The sequence below is a fragment of the Scardinius erythrophthalmus genome (genome assembly GCF_964197995.2).
Source record: "Scardinius erythrophthalmus genome assembly, chromosome: 4".
NCBI lineage: Eukaryota > Metazoa > Chordata > Actinopteri > Cypriniformes > Leuciscidae > Scardinius > Scardinius erythrophthalmus.
The window spans coordinates 30,429,249-30,455,449 of NC_138224.1; the positions used below are offsets into that span (position 1 = coordinate 30,429,249).

At 36.6% G+C, this 26,201-nt stretch overlaps 1 protein-coding gene across 1 annotated transcript; it reads left to right on the forward strand.

Moving 5' to 3' along the window:
• The first annotated feature begins 1,988 nt into the window (after positions 1–1,988).
• LOC308690196 (uncharacterized protein) lies at positions 1,989–15,556 on the forward strand. The gene is made up of 2 exons (XM_081364533.1): positions 1,989–2,129; positions 14,238–15,556. The coding sequence occupies exons 1-2, from the start codon at positions 2,057–2,059 to the stop codon at positions 15,488–15,490; spliced, it is 1,326 nt and encodes a 441-aa protein (XP_081220659.1). The 5' UTR covers positions 1,989–2,056; the 3' UTR covers positions 15,491–15,556.
• Positions 15,557–26,201: the final 10,645 nt, after the last annotated feature.

Consider the following 26,201-nt stretch of genomic DNA (forward strand, 5'->3'; position numbering starts at 1 on the left):
TCAGCTAGTAGATGAGCGAATTATCAATCTGGTAGCTAGTAAACACTAACATGGTAGTTTTAGATGGTTAGGATGCTGTCGCTATCATTCTCGTTCAGATTTGAGCATTGCGACATGCAAATCGCAAATGTTTGAGTTAAAATGTTTAGTCTACTAAACATGTATAAATTATGAAAGGGGGAAGATTAATAATATTATCATTGCCCATATGAAAAAAAACCTGCATGCTTCATATACAGTAACCGTAAATCATTTTACGACAGCGGTAATGGACAATTCCGCTTCCAACCTGTAGGGCGACCGCAGAGGAAAAGTTCCATGTTGTTGCTTTAAGCCCTTTTGCCTGAAATTATTGACAAATATCATATATTGGGTATTTAAGTTTTTTGTGTTTTCCCAAAAACTACAAATATGACTTATTCCAACGATTTATAGGGTGGCAATATCTAAATAAACCTTAAATGAGTAATTTTGTATTGAATTTGTCTTGCTTTCATGTAGCATTACCGTTCATAACATTAAAATGTTCTGTTTTACTTCAGAAATCACTGGCACAATTTACTCCAAAGTTATTGTTCTAAGGGATGCACCACATCCTGAAATATATGTACATCCTTAAGTTGAAGGCATTACTGTCATGGCCTCACTTTAAAGTCACTTTGAGTAAAAACTGGCACAACTCACCCCACCTTCCCCTATATTTTGTGATAAGGATACTGTTTTAGTTAATAAATTAAATAATTAGATCTCTTTGCAACCATGCATTTAATTTTGATCAACAAATTCTTAATGAGTTTAAAACATTTAAACGATATTTCCCAGCCTTTGTTATATGATGAACAAGATACTTGACTTTTTCTGTGATTGAGAATATCACAAATACTTTGCAGTTGAGTATTATAATTGCATTTTACACTTTGCAAAATGTTAAACGATATTGATAGCTTTGCGAATCTGTGATTCAAACCTTAAATTAGTAATTCATCTAATAATTTAAATGTGTTTTCTTAATGTGAATTTCTATACTTTTTAGCGTTTGAAAATGACTTTTACTTTGGTCTGGAGATGTGATGTCATAAGGTTGCGCCGCGCGCTCCTGCGTCTGTGATTCGGGTGAAGAAAGGTTTGTGTTTTTAACCATTTACAGTGTTTAAAACCAATATAAACCGTTCAGAAAATTTTATAGAGAGCTGTGAAAGCTGTGAAATTAATTATTACGTATTGTAGCAGTGTAATAATGTAATAAATAACATAAATGAACGTTTTGTGATTGTGAGTAAAGTACATCCATGCATTTGTAACAGTAGGTGCGTCTCATTTCTTCTATCAATAATTCAATCAAAACATTCACCGCGCTCTCCCATCTAATTAGGTGCTGAGACCCATATATCAGAACAAAAATGCATAAAAGGTCTGCACTCTAAAAATACTTTATTTTTTACAAACAGGAGTTAAAGACACTGACAAAGGCAAAGAGCCGAAACGTTTGTATAACCTTTATCTCCTGTTTGTAAATAAAGTATTTTTAGAGTGCAGATCTTTTTTGCATTTTTCCATCAATACTTGGCAACAACGAATTGTTATTATTGTTTGGAGAAACTGAACTTTTTTGATAATCCGAGTTAACTGAACCATATGTTTTTGCACAATGATTCAGTGATTCGAATCGCCGCGCGCTGACGATGCTCATCAAATCAGTGTAAAAATGTAAAACAAACGTGGAATGACAACTTTAACAAGCCAACTGCAAATGTTGTTGAATCTATTAAATATAATCTACAGACCATTCAATAATATTAAACTAAATGTAAAGTGTTTGTAAAATGTGTGTTCTTTTATTAATTTGTTGTTGCTGTTGTTCAGTCCATGAACTCTCACTCTGACTGACTCTTACCAGTGAACTCAACTAGAGCTGAGTGGGACACACTCAGAGATTTAGTTTGGATTTATTTTTCTGTCTGTTAATTATTATCATCTTAAACATTACAGATTGTCCAAATACAGATAAAAACTTATGGTTAAGCGACTGAGATCCACGTGACACACTATTATAAAGATGGCGTTTATTAAAGAGGAGAGTGAAGACATGAAGATTGTAAAAGAAGAAACATTCACTGAGGAACAAACAGGTTGGTTTCATTCTCAAAGCTGAAATCAGTCATTTGATCCTTATTAAAGGGATGGTTCGGAGTAAAATCAACCTAGGATCCTTTGCACCATGACCTCGATCCAGACACCCCCCCAGAAGCCTTTTTTCCCTTGGTTGAACATTAACAGACAAGTGTTATTTAAATAAACTCCTGATGTACTTACAAACTTTCCAATGCCTCGTTTTATTGATTGATTGATTGAAATCTTTATTTCGAACATGAGAGAAGAATATAGGCTATAAAATAAAATACAATAATGTTCAAAGCATTTAAAAAAAAAAAAAAAAAAAAAACGAGAAACAAAAACAAAAACAGATAAAGCCGTAAACAAAGAACATTACTTTCCTGTGTGAACATACTTCTATCTCATGTACGAAAAGGAGTAGGAAGAAGCTAAACTTATGTACTCCTACCCCTTTAATTCTTACATTCCTTTAATTAACAATTTTTTATGTTATTATTATTATTTTGTTAATTGCATCTATGCACATATACATACACATACACACTTATGCACACACATATATATACACATATACATATACATATACATATACATACATCAGTGACCACTAATAAGTATTTAAATCATAACAAAGGAGCACTCCTACTTTCACTACAGTGCTTCTTGATACTTCTTGAAAATCTTTTCTTTATAATTTTTTTTGAAGAGGAATATGTTAGGGCATTGCTTTAAGTTTTCATCTAGTTTATTCCACAATTTAACTCCGCAAATTGATAAACATAATCTTTTCCTTGTTGTTCTAAATCTATTAGTCTTAAAATTCCCCCTTCCCCTTAAGTTGTACCCTCCCTCCCTCCCTCTCAGAGAGCATCTTTTGTATATTCCCTGGCAATAACCTATTTCTTACTTTGAACATGAATACTGCAATTTGATCTTCAATTTGATCGTGGTATTTTAATAATCTAGACTGCAAAAATAATGAATTTGTGTGTTCCCGAAATCCGACATTATGAATGATTCTCATAGCTCTTTTTTGCATTATGACTAGTGGCTGTAGTGAATGTTGGTAAGTGCTTCCCCAAACCTCTACACAGTAGTTCAAATAAGGTAACAATAATGAGCAGTACAGGATACGAAGAGATTTAAGATCCAGTATGCTTAGCTCTTGCTAGAACTACAATGCCTTCTGGACAGTTTGTTTTTGATGTATTTTATGTGAGGCTTCCAGCAGATCTTTTCATCTATGATCACTCCAAGAAATTTATTTTCATGTACTCTTTCTAAGTTAACACCCTCTATCTGTATCTGTGCTTGATGATTTGACTTTTATGAGTATAGAATCTATTTGTAGTACTGTATAAGTTTGGTACCATTCTGGGCATTATTAGTGGGGTAATTTACGAGATACATCATAGCATCCATTAGCACCTGCACTAAGCCATCCGGCTGATTTCTCTAAATAAGCTCTAACTTTAATAATGTTCAACCAAGGGAAAAAAAGGCTTCTGGGGGGGTGCAGTTAAAAATAAAATACAAAATGTCTTAACAAAAAAAAAGAAATAAAATTCATGTTATTAATTTGTCTATTAATTAAAATTTGTTTGAAACATAGTTGCCTAATAAGTAGCCTAAGCCATGAAAACAAGCGACAATTGTCTCATGACGGCACAGCGCGCACTCGTCAGTGAAGGTCATAGTCTTTGGGTTGATTTTTATGAGCTGTCGCCATGCAGTCTGCAGTTGTGTTTGGAGATTGTGCTTTGGAATATTACAGGAATATTAGCTGTGTTTATGTAATGGTTTAATTAATAACCTTGTGACAACACTATAGTGTTACCGATATCGCATATTTTACAAGAAAATATATTTGTCAATGACGTTAGATCTTTGGAACAAAAATAATGTTTAATGTTGATTCTATATTATTCTTAATAAAAAAAAGTAGGCTTTTTAACAAACTCATAGAACTTTTATTAACAGAATTAATAAGACTGATGATGATATGGTATAGAGCTGGTAAGTCCCGCCCATCCGTAAAACCCCAAGTGGACCTCTAGGTTGAAAAATCGTCAATGCAAGTGAATGTGAGAAAATAATTATTTTCTGGTCCCGTTTGAATTGTGCCATGAATGTGAACATATGTTGTCTGTGAATTTTTCATGTTACGAGTTTGACAGTATATTGTATGATTCTTTGACTAGCAGTTGTGGAAAAGATATAACGAGAAAGACTACATGTCGCCTATGTGACGTCACCCCATAACACATTTTCCCTCCACTTGTCAAATCACGGTGCTAATGCTGCGATAATCTATGGAGACAGATCGAGATACCTGTGTGTTTTGTACCCAAATGTCACCATTCAAACCAAATGGGCTGTTCTTTCTTCAGATTCCCGTCGAAAGCAGCGAAGAGTTGTAGTCCACAAAGTGCTCTCACACAAAGTCTAACTGTATCAAACTTCTACCCGCTAAATTGTAGCATTCTTTACATGAAAAATTATATTAAAAATTCACAGACAACATATGTTCACATTCATGGCAAAATTCAAACGGGACCAGAAAATAATTATTTTCTCACATTCACTTGCATTGACAATTTTTCAACCTAGAGGTCCAGTGGGGTTAGCGGAAGGGGCGGGACTAACCAGCTCTATACCCGCGTTGTAACAGATAAATGAAAGGTTTTTGGATTTAAGAACAAATGCTTGTTTCATTATTATTAATGAAAACACATCAACAATAGTGCAATGGAAAATTTGCTTATATTAAATTCATTGATATACATTTACTATTAACTCTAATTTTGTGATCCAATGATTCTCACATCGCGACGATAACCGACCTTCTCTCCTGAGGTGCTTCAGCACTCAAACACCAGATTCACTGCTGAGCGCGAATTCCAGCGCGATGCTTCACATAGTCAGCATAGTCCAAAAACATTGATTACTTTAGGAAAGAAACAAGTTGCGGAAACTGGCCTTTGATGCTCATATATGCCTCTAGACACAGAAGGATTGCATTGGCGTTTGATTGAAATGTAACATCTATGCAAAATAATCCTTGAAACATTTCTCATTTAAGGCTATTCCAGTTTCGAATATCGTATGTGATTTTGTTTTGTCAACAATAAGCATAAACACTCTGCATTTTGTAGTGTGGATCATACATTGTAACATTTAAACTGATTCTCGTGTTTAAGAATCTGTTATGCTTAAAATTATTTTTTGGGGGGCCTTCAAAAAACTTAAAATGCACATGTAGATAGGGGAAATCAAAAATTTTCTCAGGGGGGGCATGCCCCCCAACCCCCCCAGCAAGATCACTTTTGGGACCTCAGTATTTATCAAAACCTGTGCCACACGTGTTTTACAAATCAGTTGCACATGGAGCCCAACCAATTCAAGATATCCGCAGGAAGATGAGTGATGAGCTATTTAGAATTATTAAATTATTATTATTATTATTTTTTCAAATATTGTGTTTATCATGCATAAATAGCTTTTTTTTTTTTTAAATGAATAAACAGTTCCGCTAATAGTTAATGACTTCAAGGGTTAGTTCACCCAAAAATTACATTTCTGTGAAATTTCCCGCCTGTAACACGACTCTCTGGGACAATGTCACACAAACCCATCATTTCACCAACAAATGGAAGTTTTATAAGAAAACTAATCAAATAAATCACTAGAAACTAGCGAGATCGCTAAACGAACATGATAAAAAAGACCGTTTGTTGGCATTTTTGTTGTTTATAAAGATTTAAAACCCAAGCATTGCTGTTTTACCATAGTTTTACACTAATAAGTGATACATTGACCATAATAGGCCTACATATATTTGTGTCAAGATTGCACATTAGTTGCACAGAAATAAAGTAGTATTTACCGTTATTTCACAAAAGAAAGAGGACACGTACTTATTCAGTCACGTCTGTTTCTGTTTATTTGTTGTCACGAGGAAAACAAGATATTACAGGCACAGGGCAATGTCTCTGTAGACACAAACACCACCACACACTTCTAGTGGATCATAAGTAATATTTGAGAGTTGGGCTGCATGATCAATCGACATGAAACCGCACGCGATTTGGCAAAGGCTGTGATTATTTTCTGCAAAGCTTTTCAGTGCAGCAGGGCTCTGATCGGTAGTAAATGCTGCTCCATCTGAACACCAGAGGGCGCTCTCACACACACGCCAAATATGCTCAGCCGCAGGAGTACGATAACGCACATCATTCCAGGAAATCCCTATGGGCATCTATCTATAGTTGAATAAATAGATTGAAATGCTTTGATTGATTTATAGGTTCATAAATGCTTATCAAGTTTGGAAAGATGTTTGGCGTGTGTTGCTTTTTCAAATTCACGTTATAAGCGACTTGAACTCAGTGCTTTCAGATGGAGCAGCATTTACTATTAATCACAGAGCTAATCAATGACAAGCTGCGCTTAAAAAATAATCGCAATAAGCCAATCGGTTTAAGCATGATTTCATGTTCATCCTAATCGACGCCCCTAAAGGTCTCATGATCAACGTTCAATAGTATTTATCCTCTAGCGCATCTCCTAATCTACGTTGGCTGAGTAGGTCAACATCTTGACCCCTACGAACACTAGAGGGGCTTTCGCACCGAACTATAAAATATAATCTACAGGAATTTAGTTCTAGGAACTAGTAGGGCTGGGCGGTATATCGAGTTTGTAAGATATATCGATATATTTTTTTGGAACCATATGGATGAAAGGCAATACCGTTCATATCGATACAGTAGTTTGATACGAGCACATCTGGAAAAATAGCGGAGGACGCAGTGTGAGCTGCTGCAGTGAAAGTACATAGTACAATTTGTCCTAAACATGACACAAGCTTATATCAAGGGCTTAAAAATAACTGGTAAGATATAGTTAACAAGTTTAAAGCAGCTTGCCCTGTCAGATACTGTTGCTGACTGACAGATAAATACTTGCGCTGTTTAATGCATTTGAGATGTGGTGCTTTCCTCAGTGCTTAAAGCTCCAAAATGTAAAATATTTTGACCACAAGAGGGCGCAGTTTCCAACAATAACAAAGGCGAAGCTTGATGACGCTATGAAGGAGGTGACGATGGGAGATGTCGTTTTTAATGCGTTTTCACCATCTAGCGATGTATCTAAATGGAATTAATGAATCATGATCACGGATGAGGTAATTTATTCGTTTTTGTATTACATGTATGTCTGATCGTATTATTTTATGTCATCATAATTAATGAACTGCAAGGAACGTGAAATGTTATGCTATATTATCCCGTTACAACTTAAAGCTATTTGTCATTAATTCATATCTATTAAAATAATTTTTACTGTAACTATTATTTTACTTGTACAATAAAAAAAAAATGTATTTGCTTACCTGTCTATCAATACACTCGCGAGAGCAGAGTCTCTGTCAAGTCCAACATTGTCGCGCAGCTCTCTCCATCTCGAAAACGCCTGGCCGATATTTATCCGGGTTTTATTCCTCCGTTTGTCACACAGTCTGCGTGTATCCGAATATGGACGCTTTCGTTTTGTTGGCACTTCAATACTCGCCAAAGAGTAATAGTGATCCATAACAGCTATAACCATACAGTCTATGGCAATAACGCTATAACCACAATATCCGGTGTGGTGGAATATCACATGGTCCACACCGGAAAAAAAGGATAGTGCGGACATTGCGTCACTGAGAGGCGACATTTCTTTTCCGGGACGGACAGTTATTTAAAATCAGAATTTCTCTGAAATAAAAAATCTTTGAAGACTTTTGAGATATTGTAAGTACACAACTGGAGGAAATATATCACACTGTGCAAGTTATTTTCGGAAATTTTATTACAAAATTGTTACATATTGGAGCTTTAACTTACATTTCACAGGCATATTCTCCATCTGTAAATGTTAAAATGTCAAACAAATATGTCCATTTCACTGGAAAGAGAAAAAATGTCCAAAAAGTGTTTTTGAAGGTGCTCTTTGGGGTCGGGAATTCAGTAAAATGTAGTAGAAGGAAATCCAAAGCAATCCATTTCACTGTCAGGAGAGGACGAGCCTTCTGCAAGTGAATCTACGCTAAAATTCAAGCTTGAAGCTTCTGTGAAACAGACGGAGCACAATAGAATAGTAGCGCAATAATTCCGACTAAATAAATGTGCCATTTGTGGAATTTTAAACCTACAAGTATATTTTTATGAAAGTGACCAATATAATGGGGTAAACAAATGCAGGCTAATATAATTAGTTTGTGCTTTTGTTTTTAATTTTCATTTTTAGTTTAGCCTTTAGTCAATTTAAAAACAAAAGCATTATTTTATTTTTTTATTGTAATGTTAGAATGTAATGTGATTTTAACCACCTTTTTGCACATAATATATTACGTAGCCTACATTATACATTCACTATTTTTGTTTCCATATCCTTCAATATCAACATTGTTTATAGGATATCATTGGGCAGGATGTGAATTTTTTTTTTTTTTTTAAATAAATACAGATTTTCTTTATCCAAATAGAAAAAGATATAAAGTTCTGAGATATATATTGTATATCGCTATTTAACCAAAAAATACAGAGATATGATTTTTTGGCCATATCGCCCAGCCCTAGGAACTAATGGTTCCCAAAGGATCGTTTTCCTGGTTGCATTTGCACCACCAGTAGGAACTCTGAAGTGACATATGCCGAGCTTATTGTTGTGACTTTTATTTTGACGGTGTGGCGGACCTATATTTTGACTCCGCTGAGAACGCCAGAGCCTGAGCAAACAAACAGTTTGCTCAGCTCGCATTCTCTGTGTTCATTACTGTACGATCTGTCTAACAGTCCTGTCTAATACATCATTAGATAGAAATGTTATACATGGAAAGTAAACAGTAATGAAAAGTTATTAGCGTATGCCGTGTGGTAGATGTCCAGTGTTGCTAGCTGAGCAAAAATACATAATTATGTTTCGCTTGGTCCCCTCAAAATCGCGTTGGATTTTCTCCTCAGCGTAAAGGTTAAGAAGCCCATCTATCACTGTTTTCCATGTTCGTAGAGTTAGTTTTTAGAGTAAATATATAGGCTATAATCTGTGTTTACACAGCTTTTTTTTAAAATGGCGGATACTGGTGTTTCGTTTAGCCAATCAGCGAACACTAACGTCACTGGTAGTTCCTATAGTGCTGGTTTATGGTGCGTTCAAGTCATCTTGTTAAGATCGTATTTACAAGTTGAGCGCACATGAACGCTACCACAATGTTGTAAATACGAGTGGGAAGCTTGGGATTTTCTCTAAGCCCTGATCTTTACGAGTTGGGGTGTGTCACTGAGAAACATGGCAGAATACCACAATACTTAAAGGTTTTTAGCAGTGATATTGCTAGACTTTTCTATTTACAGTGAAGTAAGCTAATTGCCTGCACAGAATGTGATGGCATTATTATACAATGTAATATGTAACAATAAAGTTTGCACGTGGCTTCATAAATTATTAAAAACATAAAAAAAACAAAGCACACCTGATGCACATTTCTTTGTTCTTCATTTTCTAGAACTAGAGTTTAAGAAACTTGCTCTATTTTTGTATGATTAATTAAGAGAAATTACACCGCCATCTTACTCCAACAAAAGTGACTTGAACGCACATGCCGTCATAAACACGACTTCCCTTCCTCTGAACTAGGAGCTAAATTAGTTCCTCCAAAAGGAGTTCATAGAACTAAAATCGTTCCTAGTTCCTGCGGTGCGAACTTCCGCGAATAGTTCTAAGAACTATGAAAGGGTTCCTCCGGTGCGAAAGTCCCTTAGTGTTTGGGAATAAGGTCTCTAGTGTTCCACTATCCTGCTGTGCAGCAATAACTAAAGACTCCAGACAATGCCTTTGAATATGCTTTAATCACGGCTGGAGGACCTCAGACAAATTTCAGAGAGAATCCCACCAGCAACAAGAATACAACAGTTTTTATAAAATAGGAGCATTGCAAAGGTGACATGATTCATTACATAATTTTTCTCCAATATGATAGGTTCTTCTTTTCTGAGGTCTGCTTATAATGTTATTAATAATTAATGTTATACCATGGTCTGGGTGAATACTCAATTCTGATTGGCTGCAGGGTGTCCATTAAAAAGTGATAGAGGACACCTAGTAAATAAACCGTCAGGTGTAACCAGGGAAACCAAGTTATTGTTTGTAAAAACTTTAGATTTCGATTGTAAAACTAAATCAAATATAAACTAATGTTTTAAAAATGTTATTTGGCAAGTGACCATGGTATAATGGTATACCATTTTAGCAACTAAATTAATAACATTAATAAAATAGATTAAAGACCTAACTGTTATCTATCAAAATATGTGCCCTTGTGTTTTTATTTAGGTTATGTAAATATTTAGTTTAGTGCAGAGAGAAAATAACGGAATAAACAAAAAAATTAACGTTTTCTCATGCTGATAAGCTATGCCTATTTGTGTGAGGAAATTTCACAAATATTGTGTTGTAAAAAATAAAAAGAATGAGACAAAGTTTGAGAACGGTTTGTTGTTTTTATTTGAGCTTTCATGCATATTACACATTGGAACGTTGTTGTTCACGGTCAGGGACTATTTTTTTCTAGCGGAAGGAATGCTTTTATTGATTTAACTTCATGAAAGTTGCACTAATATTTTTTTTTACTTTAATATTGTGTGGTAACTGTTTTATAAAAGCAATAAGGTACTCGAGACAAGTGATGTATCGTGAATAAGTAACGGCTGAAGGGCGTTGTTAGGCACGACGCGAAGCAACGCCCTTCAGCCGTTACTTATTCACGATACAGCACAGCCTCTCGTACCTTATTACTTATATATATATATATATATATATATATATATATATATATATATATATATATATATATATATTACAGTAACATTATTTAGAAATTCTATTTTTTAGGCATTTAATTTAAATGATAATTATCATAGTTAGATCTTCTATCTTTCCAACAAACACAGAAGAGACCAGCATTATTTCTGGCATCTGTAGGCTGAAAATCATTGCATGTCCTTTGGTTTGTATAATAATAACTTATACAACTACATTTGGATTATTAGACAATGTCGAAATAATGTGAACATCCAGAGTTTTGCGTTCAAAGGCATGTAAAGGGAACCACACGGAGAAGCTCGGGCTCCTGACCGCTACTGAACATCTGAACACAAACAACGATCAAATGCACATTGACGGATCTTCTTCTTTCTGATCTCCAAAATGTAATCAAATGTTTATTTCTGTAGGCATTTGTTAACTGGTTAACTGTGTCTAAGCAAAGGCGTTCGGTTTCAAGACGAACAGGTCGCCGCCACTGCGCAATACCCACAAATTACCACGGGTTGGCTGTTGTTAATTTCATACTCTGGGAACAATGGTAGCTTATTTAATGTATAAATAAAGGTATATGTCCAAAAAACTGGTAATGTCATACTTTGTAGTAGTGGTATTGTGGCGTAATAATCTGTTTGGATGTAAAATGTATTACCTGTATGGAATGAAATCGAATGTAGCTCAACCTGTGTAGCTCTACCGTTCACAGACAGTATGCAGATGTTCAAATAATAAAGATCTTCATTGCTGCAAAACAATAGGATGATTTTGCAGATTTGCTTTTAATTGACTGTAGGTCCACGGCCATTTCATCCAACACTCTTGATGTTCTTAAATAACATCAATTATTTACTGAACAAATTATTCAAACTGATTTGCAAACCAATTTAGACAGTTTTGCCAACTTCTTTGAACAGAATCGACTCAAAAGAGTGATTCATTTGTGAATGGGGCATCGCTCATGCCCCAGAAAAAAAGAGACCGCTTGCTTGGAATAAACGGCGCGTTTCTTAAAGGGATAGTTCACTTTGAAATTAATTTTTGATATGTTTTAGCTTACCTCAAGGGCATCCAAGATGTAGGTGTCTTTGTTTCCGCAGTAGTTTCAATTTTGATATTTTTAGGTCAAACCGTTCTTGTCTCTCAGTCATATAATGCAGGTCGATGGTCACTGGCTCAAAACACAAGCACAGAGTCCAAATTAAAACAATTCCCCATCATCCAAATGAAACAATTCCCCATCATAAGTACACATTGATGGCCTAAGACACGAAACGAGCGGTTTGTGTGAGAAAACGAACAGTATTTATATCGTTGTTATCTCTTGAAAACAGCACACGTCCAAATGATCTGACGGCGCGGGCGGGTATAGATATATACATAGATGTCGCCTTGGCTACGGTTTCGTTCCAATGAACTGCAGTAGCGAAGGCGACATCTAGTATATACACCTATACCCGCCCGCGGGCGGGTATAGATATATACACTAGATGTCGCTTGGCTACGGTTTAGTTCCAATGAACTCCAGTAGCCAAGGCGGCATCTATGTATATATCTATACCCGCCCCCGCCGTCAGATAGCTTAGAAGAACTCCATATTGCGACAGAAACTTTTGACTCTCTCTTTTCCAGCACTTTAGACAGTTGCTCCTTTGCACTCAAAAATATATCTAAATTACGTCATATGCTCTCAATGACAAATACGGAACAATTAGTTCATGCGTTCATGACATCAAGGCTAGATTATTGTAATGTTCTTATGGGTGGTTGCCCTGCACGCTTAATAAACTACAGCCAAAACGCAGCAGCTAGATTTCTTACTAGAACCAGGAAGTATGACCATATTAGCCCGGTTCAATCAAAACTGCATTGGCTCCCTATTAAACATTGTATCAATTTAAAAACATTGCTGAATACTTACAAAGCACTAAATGGTTTAGCTCCCCAGTATTTGAGCGAGCTCTTAACGCATTATAGTTATATATAGACCAGTTGATAATACCTAGAATATCAAAATCGACTGCTGGTGGTAGATCCTTTTCCTATTTAGCACCAAAACTCTGGAACAGTCTTCCTAACGTTGTCCGGGAAGCAGACACACTCTGTCAATTCAAATCTAGACTAAAAACACATCTCTTTGACCTAGCATACACATAACATATTATAAACTTCTATAATTCAATGTTAGGCTGCATAGATTAGGTCAGCTGGAACCGGGAACACTCCCCATAAATCCTGATGTACACGTTACATTATAAGAAGAATGGTGTCTATGCTAATATTAGTCTCACTGCTTATCCCGAGATTTACCGCAGTTCGCTGGATCCAGGCCGTATCCAGATCTGATGAAGGACCTGAGCCTGGACACGACGACAACGCAGTCCTGAAGTGTCAACTAGTCTCTCCACTGTGAAGGCCCCCTTCTCCTTCCCTTTACCTCTGTATAGATAAAACGTGGTCAAAATAGATCCGGTTCACATGGCTACTCGGAAGCGATAAATAATTCTGCTAATGAGCGTGCCGGAGTGCGTTAAGGGTTTTCTGTTAAAACGGTGTCGTGTAAGCGGTCCCTAAGTTAATAACTAATAATCTTTGCAACGGAAGTGAATCGATCAGAACTAACTTTAGCTGGACAATAACTCTATTCTAGAGCTGCTGTAAAGCCAAAACAATCTGTTACTTTAATTTCCTATTATTACTGTAAAGCTGCTTTGAAACAGTTCATATTGTTAAAAGCGCTATATAAATGGTGACTTGACTTGACATGTTGTCTTAAGAATTGTAACTTTACCTGCCAGCAACGTTTGGACCATCATGATGGGTCATTCCAAACTTATAACAAACATCTGCTGCTTCCTCTGACAAAAATAATGCCAGTTTTCTTTCAATAAATCATTACATGTGTGTTACATGTACACAAACTGTGTGATGAGTTTTTGGTCTGATGGTTGAGCAGGGAGTTTGTTCTCTTTTCTTATTCCCTTGAAAGTTTTTGTGCCTTAACCCCTAGAAGATGTAGAAAATGGGAGATTGAGACCAGCCTATAAGTAAACAAATCTCCTGGGTCAAAGTTTTTGGGACATGTCTTAAAGAAAGTGAAGAGTTATTAATATTGAGAAGGGGTTCTCAGATGTATCATCTGTAACACCTATTTCAGTAGCTTAGTGGGTATAGGATTTTGTGTATGTTGGTATTGATGCTTTAGTTTGTGTCTGTTGCTTTGTGCCATTAAACTTGGATTTTTTTATTTTTTTTCTTAGACCTGATGGCACTGAAAGAAGAGAGTCATGAACTGAATGTAAAGGAAGAAAAAGATCAATATGTGAATCATCGTGATTTCATAACTGCAGAAAAGTCTTTTAGTTGCTCGCATACTGTAAAGACTTCCTCGCGAGAAAAAGCTCAAAAGACAGGAAGTAAGAGAGACAGAAGTTTCAATCAACATGTTAACCTTAAAGACCACATGAGACTTCACACTGGAGAGGAGCCCACATGCACTAAGAGGGAGCACACATGCCCTCAGTGTGGAAAGAGTTTTGATCAAGACATGAAACTTAAAGTCCACATGAGAATTCATACTAGAGAGTGCCCTTTAAAATGCCAACAATGTGGAAACAGATTCACTCATAAAGGAAGCTTTAACAGGCACATGAGAATTCACACTGGAGAGAAACCTTTCACCTGCCAACAGTGTGGAAAAAGTTTCAACCGAAAAGGACACCTTAATTATCACATGAGAATTCACATTGGAGAGAAGCCTTACACATGCAAACAGTGTGGAAAGAGTTTTGATCAAGACAGGAAACTTAAAGTTCACATCAGAATTCATTCTGGAGAAAAGCCTTTCATTTGCCTACAGTGTGGAAACAGATTCACTGAAAAAGGAAGCCTTAACAGGCACATGAGAATTCACAAAGGAGAGAAGCCTTACGTATGCTCTCAGTGTGGAAAGAGTTTCAGTCAACATGGAAGCCTTGAAATCCACATCAGAATTCACACTGGAGAGAAGCCTTACATATGTCCTATGTGTGGAAAGAGTTTTGATCAAGAGGGCAACCTTAAAGTCCACATGAGAATTCATACTGGAGAGAGCCCTTTCACATGCCAACAGTGTGGAAACAGATTCACTCAAAAAGGAAGCTTTAACAGGCACATAAAAATTCACACTGGAGAGAAGCCTTTCATCTGTCAACAGTGTGGAAAAAGTTTCAACCGAAAAGGAAACTTTAATTATCATGTGAGAGTTCACACTGGAGAGAAGCCTTACACATGCAAACAGTGTGGAAACCAATTCACTGAAAAAGGAAGCCTTAACAGGCACATGAGAATTCACAAAGGAGAGAAGCCTTACACGTGCCCTCAGTGTGGAAAGAGTTTCAGTCAACATGGAAGCCTAAAAATCCATATGAGAATTCACACTGGAGAGAAGCCTTACACATGTCCTAAATGTGGAAAAAGTTTTAATAAAGATGGGAACCTTAAAATCCACATGAGAATTCACAAAGGAGAGTAGCCTTACACATGTCCTCAGTGTGGAAAGAGGTTTGATCAAGACAAGAAACTTAAAGTCCACATGAGAATTCACTCTAGAGAAAGCCTTTTCACCTGTCAACAGTAGGGAATAAGTTTCACTGTAAAAAAAGTCTTAACAGGCAAATGAGAATTCACACCAGAGAAAAGTCTTCATTAACATGGAAATCTTAGGCCCTGTTTACACCTGGTAGTGAAATACATTTTCACATGTAGACGAAGCAGACACACACACCCATTTATACCTGGTATTTTAATCCATTTCTTTTGTCCACTTTCAACCACTTCTGTTCCGATTTCTTCGAGGGGAGGGTCTATGGGCAGGTAATAATAATAATAACCTTTATTTTATAAAGCGCCTTTAAAAGCAGCTTCTCAAAGCGTTGTACACATAATAAACAATTGTTAAAAGCAACAAGAAACACATCAACAGGAAAGTGCAAGTTTAAAAAAATATGTCTTAAGTTGACCTTTAAAAATGGCATAAGTCTGAGCTTCCCTAAGTTCAAGAGGTAGAGAATTCCAAAGGACAGGTGCATAGAAAGAGAAAGCCCTGTCACCCATAGACTTTAAGCGAGTTTTAGGAACAACCAGCATGCTCGATTGTGAGGAGCGCAATCTGCGATTAGGAGTGTAGGGGTACAACAGTTCTGCTAGATAATTTTGAGCCAGGCCGTGCAAAGATTTGTATTTGAGCATTATAATCTTGAAATTGACTCGGAACCTGACTGGGAGCCAATGCAAAGATAAAATCTTGAAATTGACTCGGAACCTGACTGGGAGCCAATGCAAAGATTCCAAAACCGGAGTGATATGGTTACATATTCTGGACCCAGTTAAGATCCTGGCGGCAGAATTTTGTACATGTTGAAGCTTGTGTAGTGTAGATTTAGAAACTCCTGCTAAAAGGGCGTTACAATAGTCTATCCGAGAGACGACGAAGGAATTTATCAGCTTTTCAGCTACAGCAAAAGTTAACATCGACCGCAATCTAGCGATGTTTCTAAGATGGAAGAAAGATGTTTTAACAGTACTCTGAATGAAAGAATCAAATGAAAGATTAGCATCAAAAATAACTCCAAGGTTCCTCTATTTACTCTGGATACCCAAGACAGAGCCATCAAGAGTCAAAGACGAAGAAACAGCTTTGGAAGTTTGGTGACGGGAACCAATGAGCATAACTTCAGTTTTATCATTGTTCATACGCAGGAAATTATTACTCATCCAGTAATACAGCTGGAAAGAAAATCAGTGTCGGGGCGCTCATCTGGTTTTAAATGTAAATAAATCTGCGTATCGTCGGCATACAAATGATAATGGAGGCCGAGCGATCTCAAGAGATAGCCAAGTGGTGATAGATTATGTTAAAAAGTAAAGGGCCCAGAACTGACCCCTGAGGAACACCAGTGAGAACAGATCTAATCTCAGACCTATGGTCACCCATTGAGATAAACTGGGAACGGTCAGTAAAATAGGATCTAAACCACTTCAAAACTGTCCCTGACACACCAGACACTCTCTCAAGTTGTGTAAGCAATAGACTGTGATCAACAGTGTCAAAAGCGGCTCTTAAGTCTAGAAGAATGAGAATAGATGTTGCACCAGAGTCAGAAGCCATCAACAAATCATTGGTGACTTTAACCAAAGCCGTCTCAGTACTGTGAAATTTACGGAAATCTGACTGAAGTGGTTCAAAAAGGTTATTAATCGTGAGATGGTTACACAAATGAGAGGCAACAATACGCTCAAGTATTTTTGCCAGAAACTGAAGGTTTGAAATAGGACAATAATTATTAAAATCATCCAGGGCAACATTCTAATTTTTTGGTACTAGAGTTACCGTAGCAATCTTTAATGCTGCTGGAACATCCCCAGTCTGCAAAGAGTCGTTCATAATACTGAGAACAGCCAGGCACAGGACATCGAAGCAAGATTTAAATAGGCATGTGGGAATAGGATCAAGCAAGCAAGTTGAAGATTTCATGCTAGATGCCTCCCTTTTAAGAGTCTCAGTATCAAGGGGAGGAAAGTTGGTTAGAAAAGTACCAGTGAACCCAGGTGGACAGTGGAATGAAAGAGTAGAAACAGATGAGACAGAAATTTGTTTAAGAACGTTATACATTTTTGAATTGAAGAAATGAAGAGAAGAGTTACACAGCTGCTGTGAAACAGGCATGGTAGTAACAGCTTTAACTTGAAGCAGTGGCATGGCAGTAACAGCTTTAACTTGAAGCAGTCTATTTATAGTTTGAAACAGATGTCTTGGGTTTTCTTGATTGTTTTCAATAGTCTAGGGAAAAATACGAAGATCTTTCAATCTCAATTAATGCTCTGTAGTCACTTAGAAGGTCCTTCCAGGCTAGATAATGAACATTCAAGCCAGTGAGATGCCATTTTCGCTCCATTTTCCGACAGGCAGCCTTCTTAGTGCGCAGATTGTCATTATAACATGGAGCAGTGCGAGCAAAAGTAACCTCGCGGGACCTCAGGGAAGCAAAGGTGTCTAGATTAAAAGCAAGAGCGTTATTCAGCTGAGAGACTTTAAATTATGGGTTGATTTAAGTTATTATATTTTTAACCCACTAATGTGACCCACAGTTTTATCTTTTATATTACGAAACCCCCAAATCGTCATCTCTTGAATATGTTGTTAAATTTCTTAATTTTATGAGCAAAAATGTTCGCCCACAAGCAAAAGTGGCTTAAATCTCCATTGTTTTCCTCTTTTCTTGTTCAATTTAACTGTCATTTTATCCCTCAGGCTTATAAATAGCAAACAAAAAAAATGCATTTTCTTTATGTATTATGATGATGATTCAAAGATATTTAACCTCGTCATTGAGCTTTTTCCCCGTGTATATAATCTTATATTATGATGTACGCAAACCCATACTATTTATGTTTTCTGTGTTTTTTTATTTGTTGTTTTTTCATTATGATTGTTCAGTGTTGAAAGATACAACCATGGTATCTTTCCCTGATCTTTATGTAACTAAGTTCTGCAATAACAAAATGATATGAGCGTCAGCCCTACGTAGAATGGTTTTCCTCATAGTTTGTAGTGTCTGTACAAAGGAGACGGGCAGCCGTGCGAAGATCTCGCCTTTGAATAAAACTGTTGATTTTATTCTGTGAAAATGTAAGCATCACTCCTTAAAAATTAAGATTACCCCAAAATGAATTGCATTGCTAGCCCTCCCCAACACTTATGCATAATAATAATGATAAATGCTGACCAATACTTATTACTTTTTTTTTTTTACTGAAAATTATATATTTTAGTAAAACAAGATAAATGTAATTTCTTTTGTCATATGACACAGCTATGCATAACTACACTAGATAATTGCAGTGAACACATCTCAATTTTCAGTCAAGCAATGAATTAATGCATTATTTAATGAAATTATGTTATTTACTGACAACAATAAGAAACATGAATAAATGAAGAAACATGAATAAATGAGTAAAAGATTAAAAAAAGTAACAATATATATATATATATACACACACACACACACACACACACAAGTCAACAACACATGAAACAAAGCTTTATTCTTACAGGCGGTGAACCCCACATCCTACTGCCATCTCAACACAGCGGTTCTCATTCTGCGGCTTTATTCTGATGAATCAGCTGACCACCGTTCCCACCTTCACCCAGGGCTTAAAGTATTCCGGCACCGTGCCGGATCTCCGGCGTGCGGCCGTGAGGAAGAAAAATAAATAAATTTGAATCTTGCATGCGGTTTAATATTTTCGAGTCAATTGATTTCACCTACCAATCATATGAAAGAAACGCAGCTCTACTAACGTTACAAGCCTATCAGAAGCAGAGCAGGGCGGGGCCTGGCAACACAGTGTGATTGAGATTTATACGTCACGTTAACGTTGTGGGGGAAAGGAGCGCTAGTTCATGAAGCTTTGGATGATGTCCTCCTGCACGGGCGTAATTTCCTATGGGGACACTTTCCAAAATCCCGTTGTCCTCCCCACCCCCACTCAAATTCGTTTGTTATGATGTTTAACCGCACGCCGTCATTGACACGGAGGACTCGGAGCAGGACCGAGCCTGTGTAAAATAGCTCACTGAATGTTCTAATGAGCGAGTTACTTAGCGGTTGCAGCACAGACAGCGATGAAACGCCAGAAACAACAGGTAACGGTACGTGACTTTAATGTCATCATGGATGAAAAGAAAGAAAGGAGAGGTGTGAGTTGGTTCAGTAAATTAGCTCAGGTCAGGATAATCATCTTTTCTGTCTACACCTGTTGATAACTGAGCTAACGTTAACATATGCTGCTCCTTGGTAACTTCAGACTTGGCTAAATATTTCATTTGAATATTTAATTAAATATTCTGTGTAGCTTACAAAAAAAAAAAACACATTCTGTGTAGGCCTACCATGAAAACGAGTCCACTTTAAACCGCAGCATTTTCTGTCAGCAATCTACAACAAGTAGCCTAACGTTAGTGCTGTCAAAGTAAACGCATGCGATTAATTTGTCCAGCTTTAACGTATTAAAATATTTATCGCAGCGTCTGTTCTTTCTGTCATCCTTTGGGTTATATGATCATGCTCTCCTTCACGCAAATGTTTTAAGGGCCATTCCACCGAATGGGTGACATTTGCTTGTTGTAACTCTTAAAAATTAAACTTAATTTTTGGATTTTTTTCAACACTGAATCTAATACTCAAATATTTACCTATTCAAAATGTGTACTGGTCAATCTCAGGCTACTTTATTTAATTTTTTACAAGGTTTCTAAGCAGAAGATGGATGCATGTTTTCACAGTCCTGTTACCGAAACTCATGTGACATTAAAAAAAAGCATGTTTAAAAGCATGTCAATTATTCCTTTGTTTTCCCCACAAGAAAGTGTTTATTTTAAAGATATTGTTGGTTATATGTTCAAATAACTGATATTTGTGACAAAAAAATCACTATATTAAGGCAAAGTGTATTTTAATAAAAAACACAAAGCCATTTTTTCATTTTAAAGAAGGCCGAAGCCTCAAGTTTATAATTTTTTTTAATAATTTAATTTATTAAACAATTTTATAAATGATGGACCAAACAAAACTGATTAAAAAAGTGGTTTAACTTTATTTTTTTAGAAAATAAATAAATAATAGTAACAGGAATGAACACTTGGTAACAGGAATGAACTATTTCATAACAGGAATGAGGAACAGGTAACAGGAATGAGTGTCTATATGTGTGTGCACGAGAGAGAGTGTACATGACTGTGTGTGCATTAGATTTCTATGTTGAAGTGATGTACTATATGCTAGTAGTACTTCACAGCAAATGAGGTGGAAAGAGAAATAATATTTACAGTATAAAATCATCAAAACAGAGGACTCTACTCACTCCTGTTACGTTAACTCACTCCTGTTATTTTTTCATATAAGTAACAGGACTGAAAGTAACAGGATTGAGTTTTTAAGCAAAAAGTTCTCAAATACATGACATATGGCCACATAGCATACATGCTAATAGCATGAGGACACTGAGCAAATTCTAGTAACTTAACAAAAGTTAATATCTTTAAAATAAACAAATACATTCTAAGAAATTATTTAGGTAACAGGATAGTATGTTGAGATTGACCTTCTCAGTCATAGTTACAATTTCATCAAATATACAGAAATTAAAATAAGAGGACTAACTTATGGTCTTCCCATTGCCTTTAGAAGATCAAGATGATGCAACTTCCTGTTGAAAATGTGTCTTGTGGAATATTCCAAGTTTTTCAGAGGGGGGGATGTGTTAGGGTAACAGGACTGAGTGAAAACCCGGGGACATGTACTGTCTGCCTCATCACCTCATACAGAGCCTGAACAGAACCTGTGAGGCTCATCTCAACAGCAAACGCTCCCCTGAGAGAAGCATATAGTAGAGCGAGCCTTTAACATGCTGAAAACAAACTGGTGCTCTATTTTCTTCATGGCCAGAGGTGAGCCATGCGTTTGTGCCTGAGGTTGTTGCTTGCTGCGCTGTGCTTCACAATCTGAGGCAATAAGGGCTCGTAATGGAGGGTCTTGTAAGGACAGGTGGAGTGATGGAGGGTCTCGTAAGGTCAGGTGGAGTGATGGAGGGTCTCATTAGAGCAGGTGGAGTGATGGAGGGTCTCATAAGGGCCGATGGAGTGATGGAGGGTCTCATCCATGGCACCATTTTAAGGATTCAGCTCTGGGCTCCTCATCCTCAGTGATGATGATATACCAGTCTGCAGAAATTTCAGAATCCTACAAAAATGCACAAAACATAATAAAAAAACAGACATGTGTTAACAGCACAATGTCATTTGATTTCTGTATCAGGGTTGCCAACTCTCACGCATCTGGCGTGACAGTCACGCATTCAGCCTCAATCTCACGCTCTCACGCTTAACAAAGAAATCTCACGCTAAATTAGACATTCTTCTGTGCTGTATTTTTTTTTCACTCATGTGCACTAAATTTCAGAATTACTATAAACAATTCAGGCTCTTAACTTCTGGATGGACCACTATTTATGGCGCAAATTAGTTAAAATCTCCCGGAATCTAGAGCGAGCACGCATGCGAGACAGAGACTAAATACAGAGTACTGAGTACAGAGTACGCACGGCGTACGGCAGCGTTGAGCATTGTAGCCAATCACTGACATGTCTGTTGAACGCATTGGCCAATCAGAGGCGTTTAAATGAGTCGCTGTGCTGAAGATGTGTTTTGCGCGAGCTCACCGAGTTCTACACTTTCGCAAACCTGTCATTATTATTGCCTATAAACTTAAGATGCAAATAAAAGATTCACTGCAATGTATTTGATATTCTTGATGCTGTTCTGATGCGCTCCATTACGCACCGCTCTGTTTGGTGTTAGGATGACTAAAAGTTCAGCGGTCTAGCTCTTCAATGTCAGAATGATTAAAGAAGTGAACGAATGCCTGGCAAAATGTAAGTGGAAAACATTTAATATTTGACTGTTTTACAACAGAAATGTTCAACTACCGACAGTATCCGGTGACGCGAATTACTCCACTTTTTTTATTTATTTACTAATTTTAGCCTTTTTGAATTGAAAATATGCTATAATTTCTTTGATTCATTTAGAGAGAATGCATGCATAATTAAAAATAAAATATTATTTGCAAATAGTTACAATTATTTCACTAATACAATAAGCTTTTTTTTTCTTTATTCCCTTAAATCGCTTTTATAATTAATTCCTTTAAATAAAAATACCCCAAAAAAATTTGGGTTGGAATACCCCCCCCCCCCCCGTTGGAGAAGTCTCACTCCGAGCTAAACTCAAAAGTTGGCAACCCTGCTGTATTACAAGTAACAAAATTATCTTACTTGTTATTTTTTTTTCAGGTTTTCCTTTTTTCTCCCCACAAATGCATCCGTCACCCTTCCTTGCATCCTCTGCTCCACCACAAAAGCTCTGCAGCAAATGCACAGATATCAAGAATCAGAAAAGTGCTGTAATAGCTCTATTTGAAATTACAATAATTAAAATAAACTACAACTTAAGATTTAAATAGATTTTGTTATTAATTTCTGTAGTATACTCACTCAAAGCCTTCATGAGCCACTCTCCACCAGATAAACACACGTGTTCATCTGTTCCTGTAACAACCAGACAAGATTCATGTTACCTCTGTGATTTATGAGCTCAATAAACATTTACATGTTGAGGTTGATGCTGATGTGTTAACTCACTTTTTATGCAACATAAATGTTCCTCAATTCATCAACAGTACCAATGGACATATAAAATAGATAACATATGTTTAGTTATTTTATGTAGATTTGTTTATCATGTAATATAAGCAGTGTTGACAAAAGTAAACTCACCTACACAATAGGACACATACAGTACATCACTCACTCAGATGTCTATTTCATGTTGTGATGTGCTCATCTGCGATACTTATCAACGATTTTCCTGTCAGAGGTTAATATACATTTAAAATAAGTGTCTTTAAGATGAATATGGTTTATGTAAATCCAATTTAGAGACTTAACGTTACGTGTGCTTACTGGAGCTCCCCTGTTAGCTATACATAATAAAATGTGTTTTTACAGCAAAATCACAACTATACTATACTGTCTAATGTCTTTACACCTTCAACAGTTCAACAGTTTACAGTAGTTCAACACATGCGATTTTAACACAAGGAACCGTGTTTACTTAGCCTGGGAAAACCCAGACAACTTCCGGCAAATTTAGATTTGCTCTGCAAGTAGTCTAGCAAAGAGTTCATTCAAGCCCATTTCCATGCCGTCGAAATCGCAGCACCAGTCAGAAACGTTGAGGCGGGCTTTACACGATGACAATCGCTCTGATTGGTTTTAGGTCTAGCCTATCCAATTGCACCCAGAGGCATTTGAGCGACGTCCGTTCAACTTTTAAATGCATTATTATATTCAAATTGCAAACACATGAGGACAGTCTCCATGAAAGACCCACTGGCAGATGAATGTGCTACTACATTTCTCTCCGAAACGGTAGGAAATTAAATTAGATTTAATAGAGGATTTTAACTGTGACAAGATGATTGACAGGGCAGTTTACGTGACAGGATGCACGCGACAGATCCGTCCGATAAAGATGACGTATGTCCCAAAGCTTGCCTACTTTTTTGCTACACATTCAAACGTAAATACCTTTTCTTCACAAAAAGAATAGTTTAACTTAGGCGAATTGGGACGCAGCATATGGCTTTACACGATGACGATCGCTCTGATTGGTTTTAGGTCTATCCAATTGCGCCCAGAGGCATTTGAGCGACGTCCGTTGGTGACGCCCCTTTGGAAATGAGTTATTAATGAAGCTTTGAATTATCCACATAAAGAATGAGTCCTAAATGGTCCTGTGTGAACGCTTTCTATAATAGGTTGATCTGGTTTGACCCATATTGAATAATCACAGACACACGTCTTCATTTTTCAGACATTTTACTTCTGAAGAGATCTGACACTTGACAGACACAAAATCAAATTGCCTGTTTGTCATTAATCCAGAAAATCACTTTTGGCCTCGCTCTGACTGTTTTTTAGGGCTGGACCCGAATATTCGTATATTTGAATATTCGTTCGGTGGGTTGGTATTCGATTTGAAAATTTGACATTCGGATATTCTGGGGTTTTTTGTTTTGTTTTTTTGCACACCTAGGATCCCCCGCGAAACGGTTATTATTTTCGCTTGAATAAGGCCGGCGACACACTGCGGCTGTGTGGCGTGAGCGTCTCAGCTGCGTGGCGTGTCCGTTTTTATTTTGGCTCCCATGTTAACAGGTTGGAGTTTGCATTCTGCCTGCGTGAGACATGCTTCTCAGGCGCGGCTCGAGCCACGCGGAAAACGCGTGCATGCTAGAAATAGAACCGACGCCTAAGTGTTCCAGCAACGGGAGTATTCTCTGGCTAGAGCGCAGAACAGCGGAGTATGTATGGACCGAAGTGCATGCCTGTGCTTGTGTTTTGGGTTAAGCTGCGTTGCTTTGACATTGTGGAAAATGGAATAATAGAAACACAATGTATTAGCCTTTTTACCCGTTATCAATCTAAATTAATCTCGTTTTTAATTTAACTTAATTTCATTTTTCTTTATTTAAATTTCGTTTTTCTTTATTTAAATCTACCCTTTACTGTGTCAGTAATTTGTTAGTCAGAAAAATATTGCGCGACTATAGTGTGTGATCAACTGCGCCTGCGCCTTCATTTGGTTATCTATGACATATCATTATATTGATTGATATTAATTGTGTATATTATTTTTAAAAAGCATATTACATGTTTATGGTTTAATAAAACAAATAAAAATGTTTCTTCAAATATGTGTTTTTTGTGTGTGGGATTGATTGATATGATTTATAAGATTTATTTTAGGACTCTTCAGATGTTTTATTAAAATGAATACACACAAATAATGAAATGACACTTCAAATGTAAAATGTTTTATTAAAATGAATACACACAAATATTGAAATAAGTACACACACACACACATATAAATATATGTACATACACACGACATATATAGGACACTATGAAAGAGTGGGTGGGCCCATGTACAGATTAGGCAATTAAAAGCAGCACAATGAATAAGAGTGTGAACAGTATTTATTTACTAAAACTAAGTACAAGACATTAATAAACAACAATAAACAACTAACAATGTAGAAATAGAATAACATTCTGTAATATAAATGAAACAAACAAGACATAACAGAAAGATGGGAAAAAAAGAACATTAACTGTATTTACACATAGATATGTATTTACAGGTATTTACAAACTATCTTTACTGGCATAGATGATGAAGAGTAAACAAGTAAGAGTATTTTGATTTTTACAGATTGGTTACAGTAGCTTCTGAGGTAAGTATAAAGGTTTACTTACACATATTTATTGTGGCTGTACAGGACCAGGTAGGTAAAAAGAGTATTTACATTCTGACATCAATTAGTTGCAGCTGAAGTAAGTATCAAGATTTATTTACATGTTTACATATTTACAGTCTAGTATTTACAAGATTATTATTATTATGGAGGTGGCTGTCCAGGTTTTTTCTGCTGGCGCTGTTCTACCAGCCACTCCTCTAAAGATTTGCCACCAGAGACACTGGGGCAAAACGTGGCACTGCCGAAGCGGCTGTGGCCGAACTTGCCACATTAAGAGCATTTGTTATATGCCAC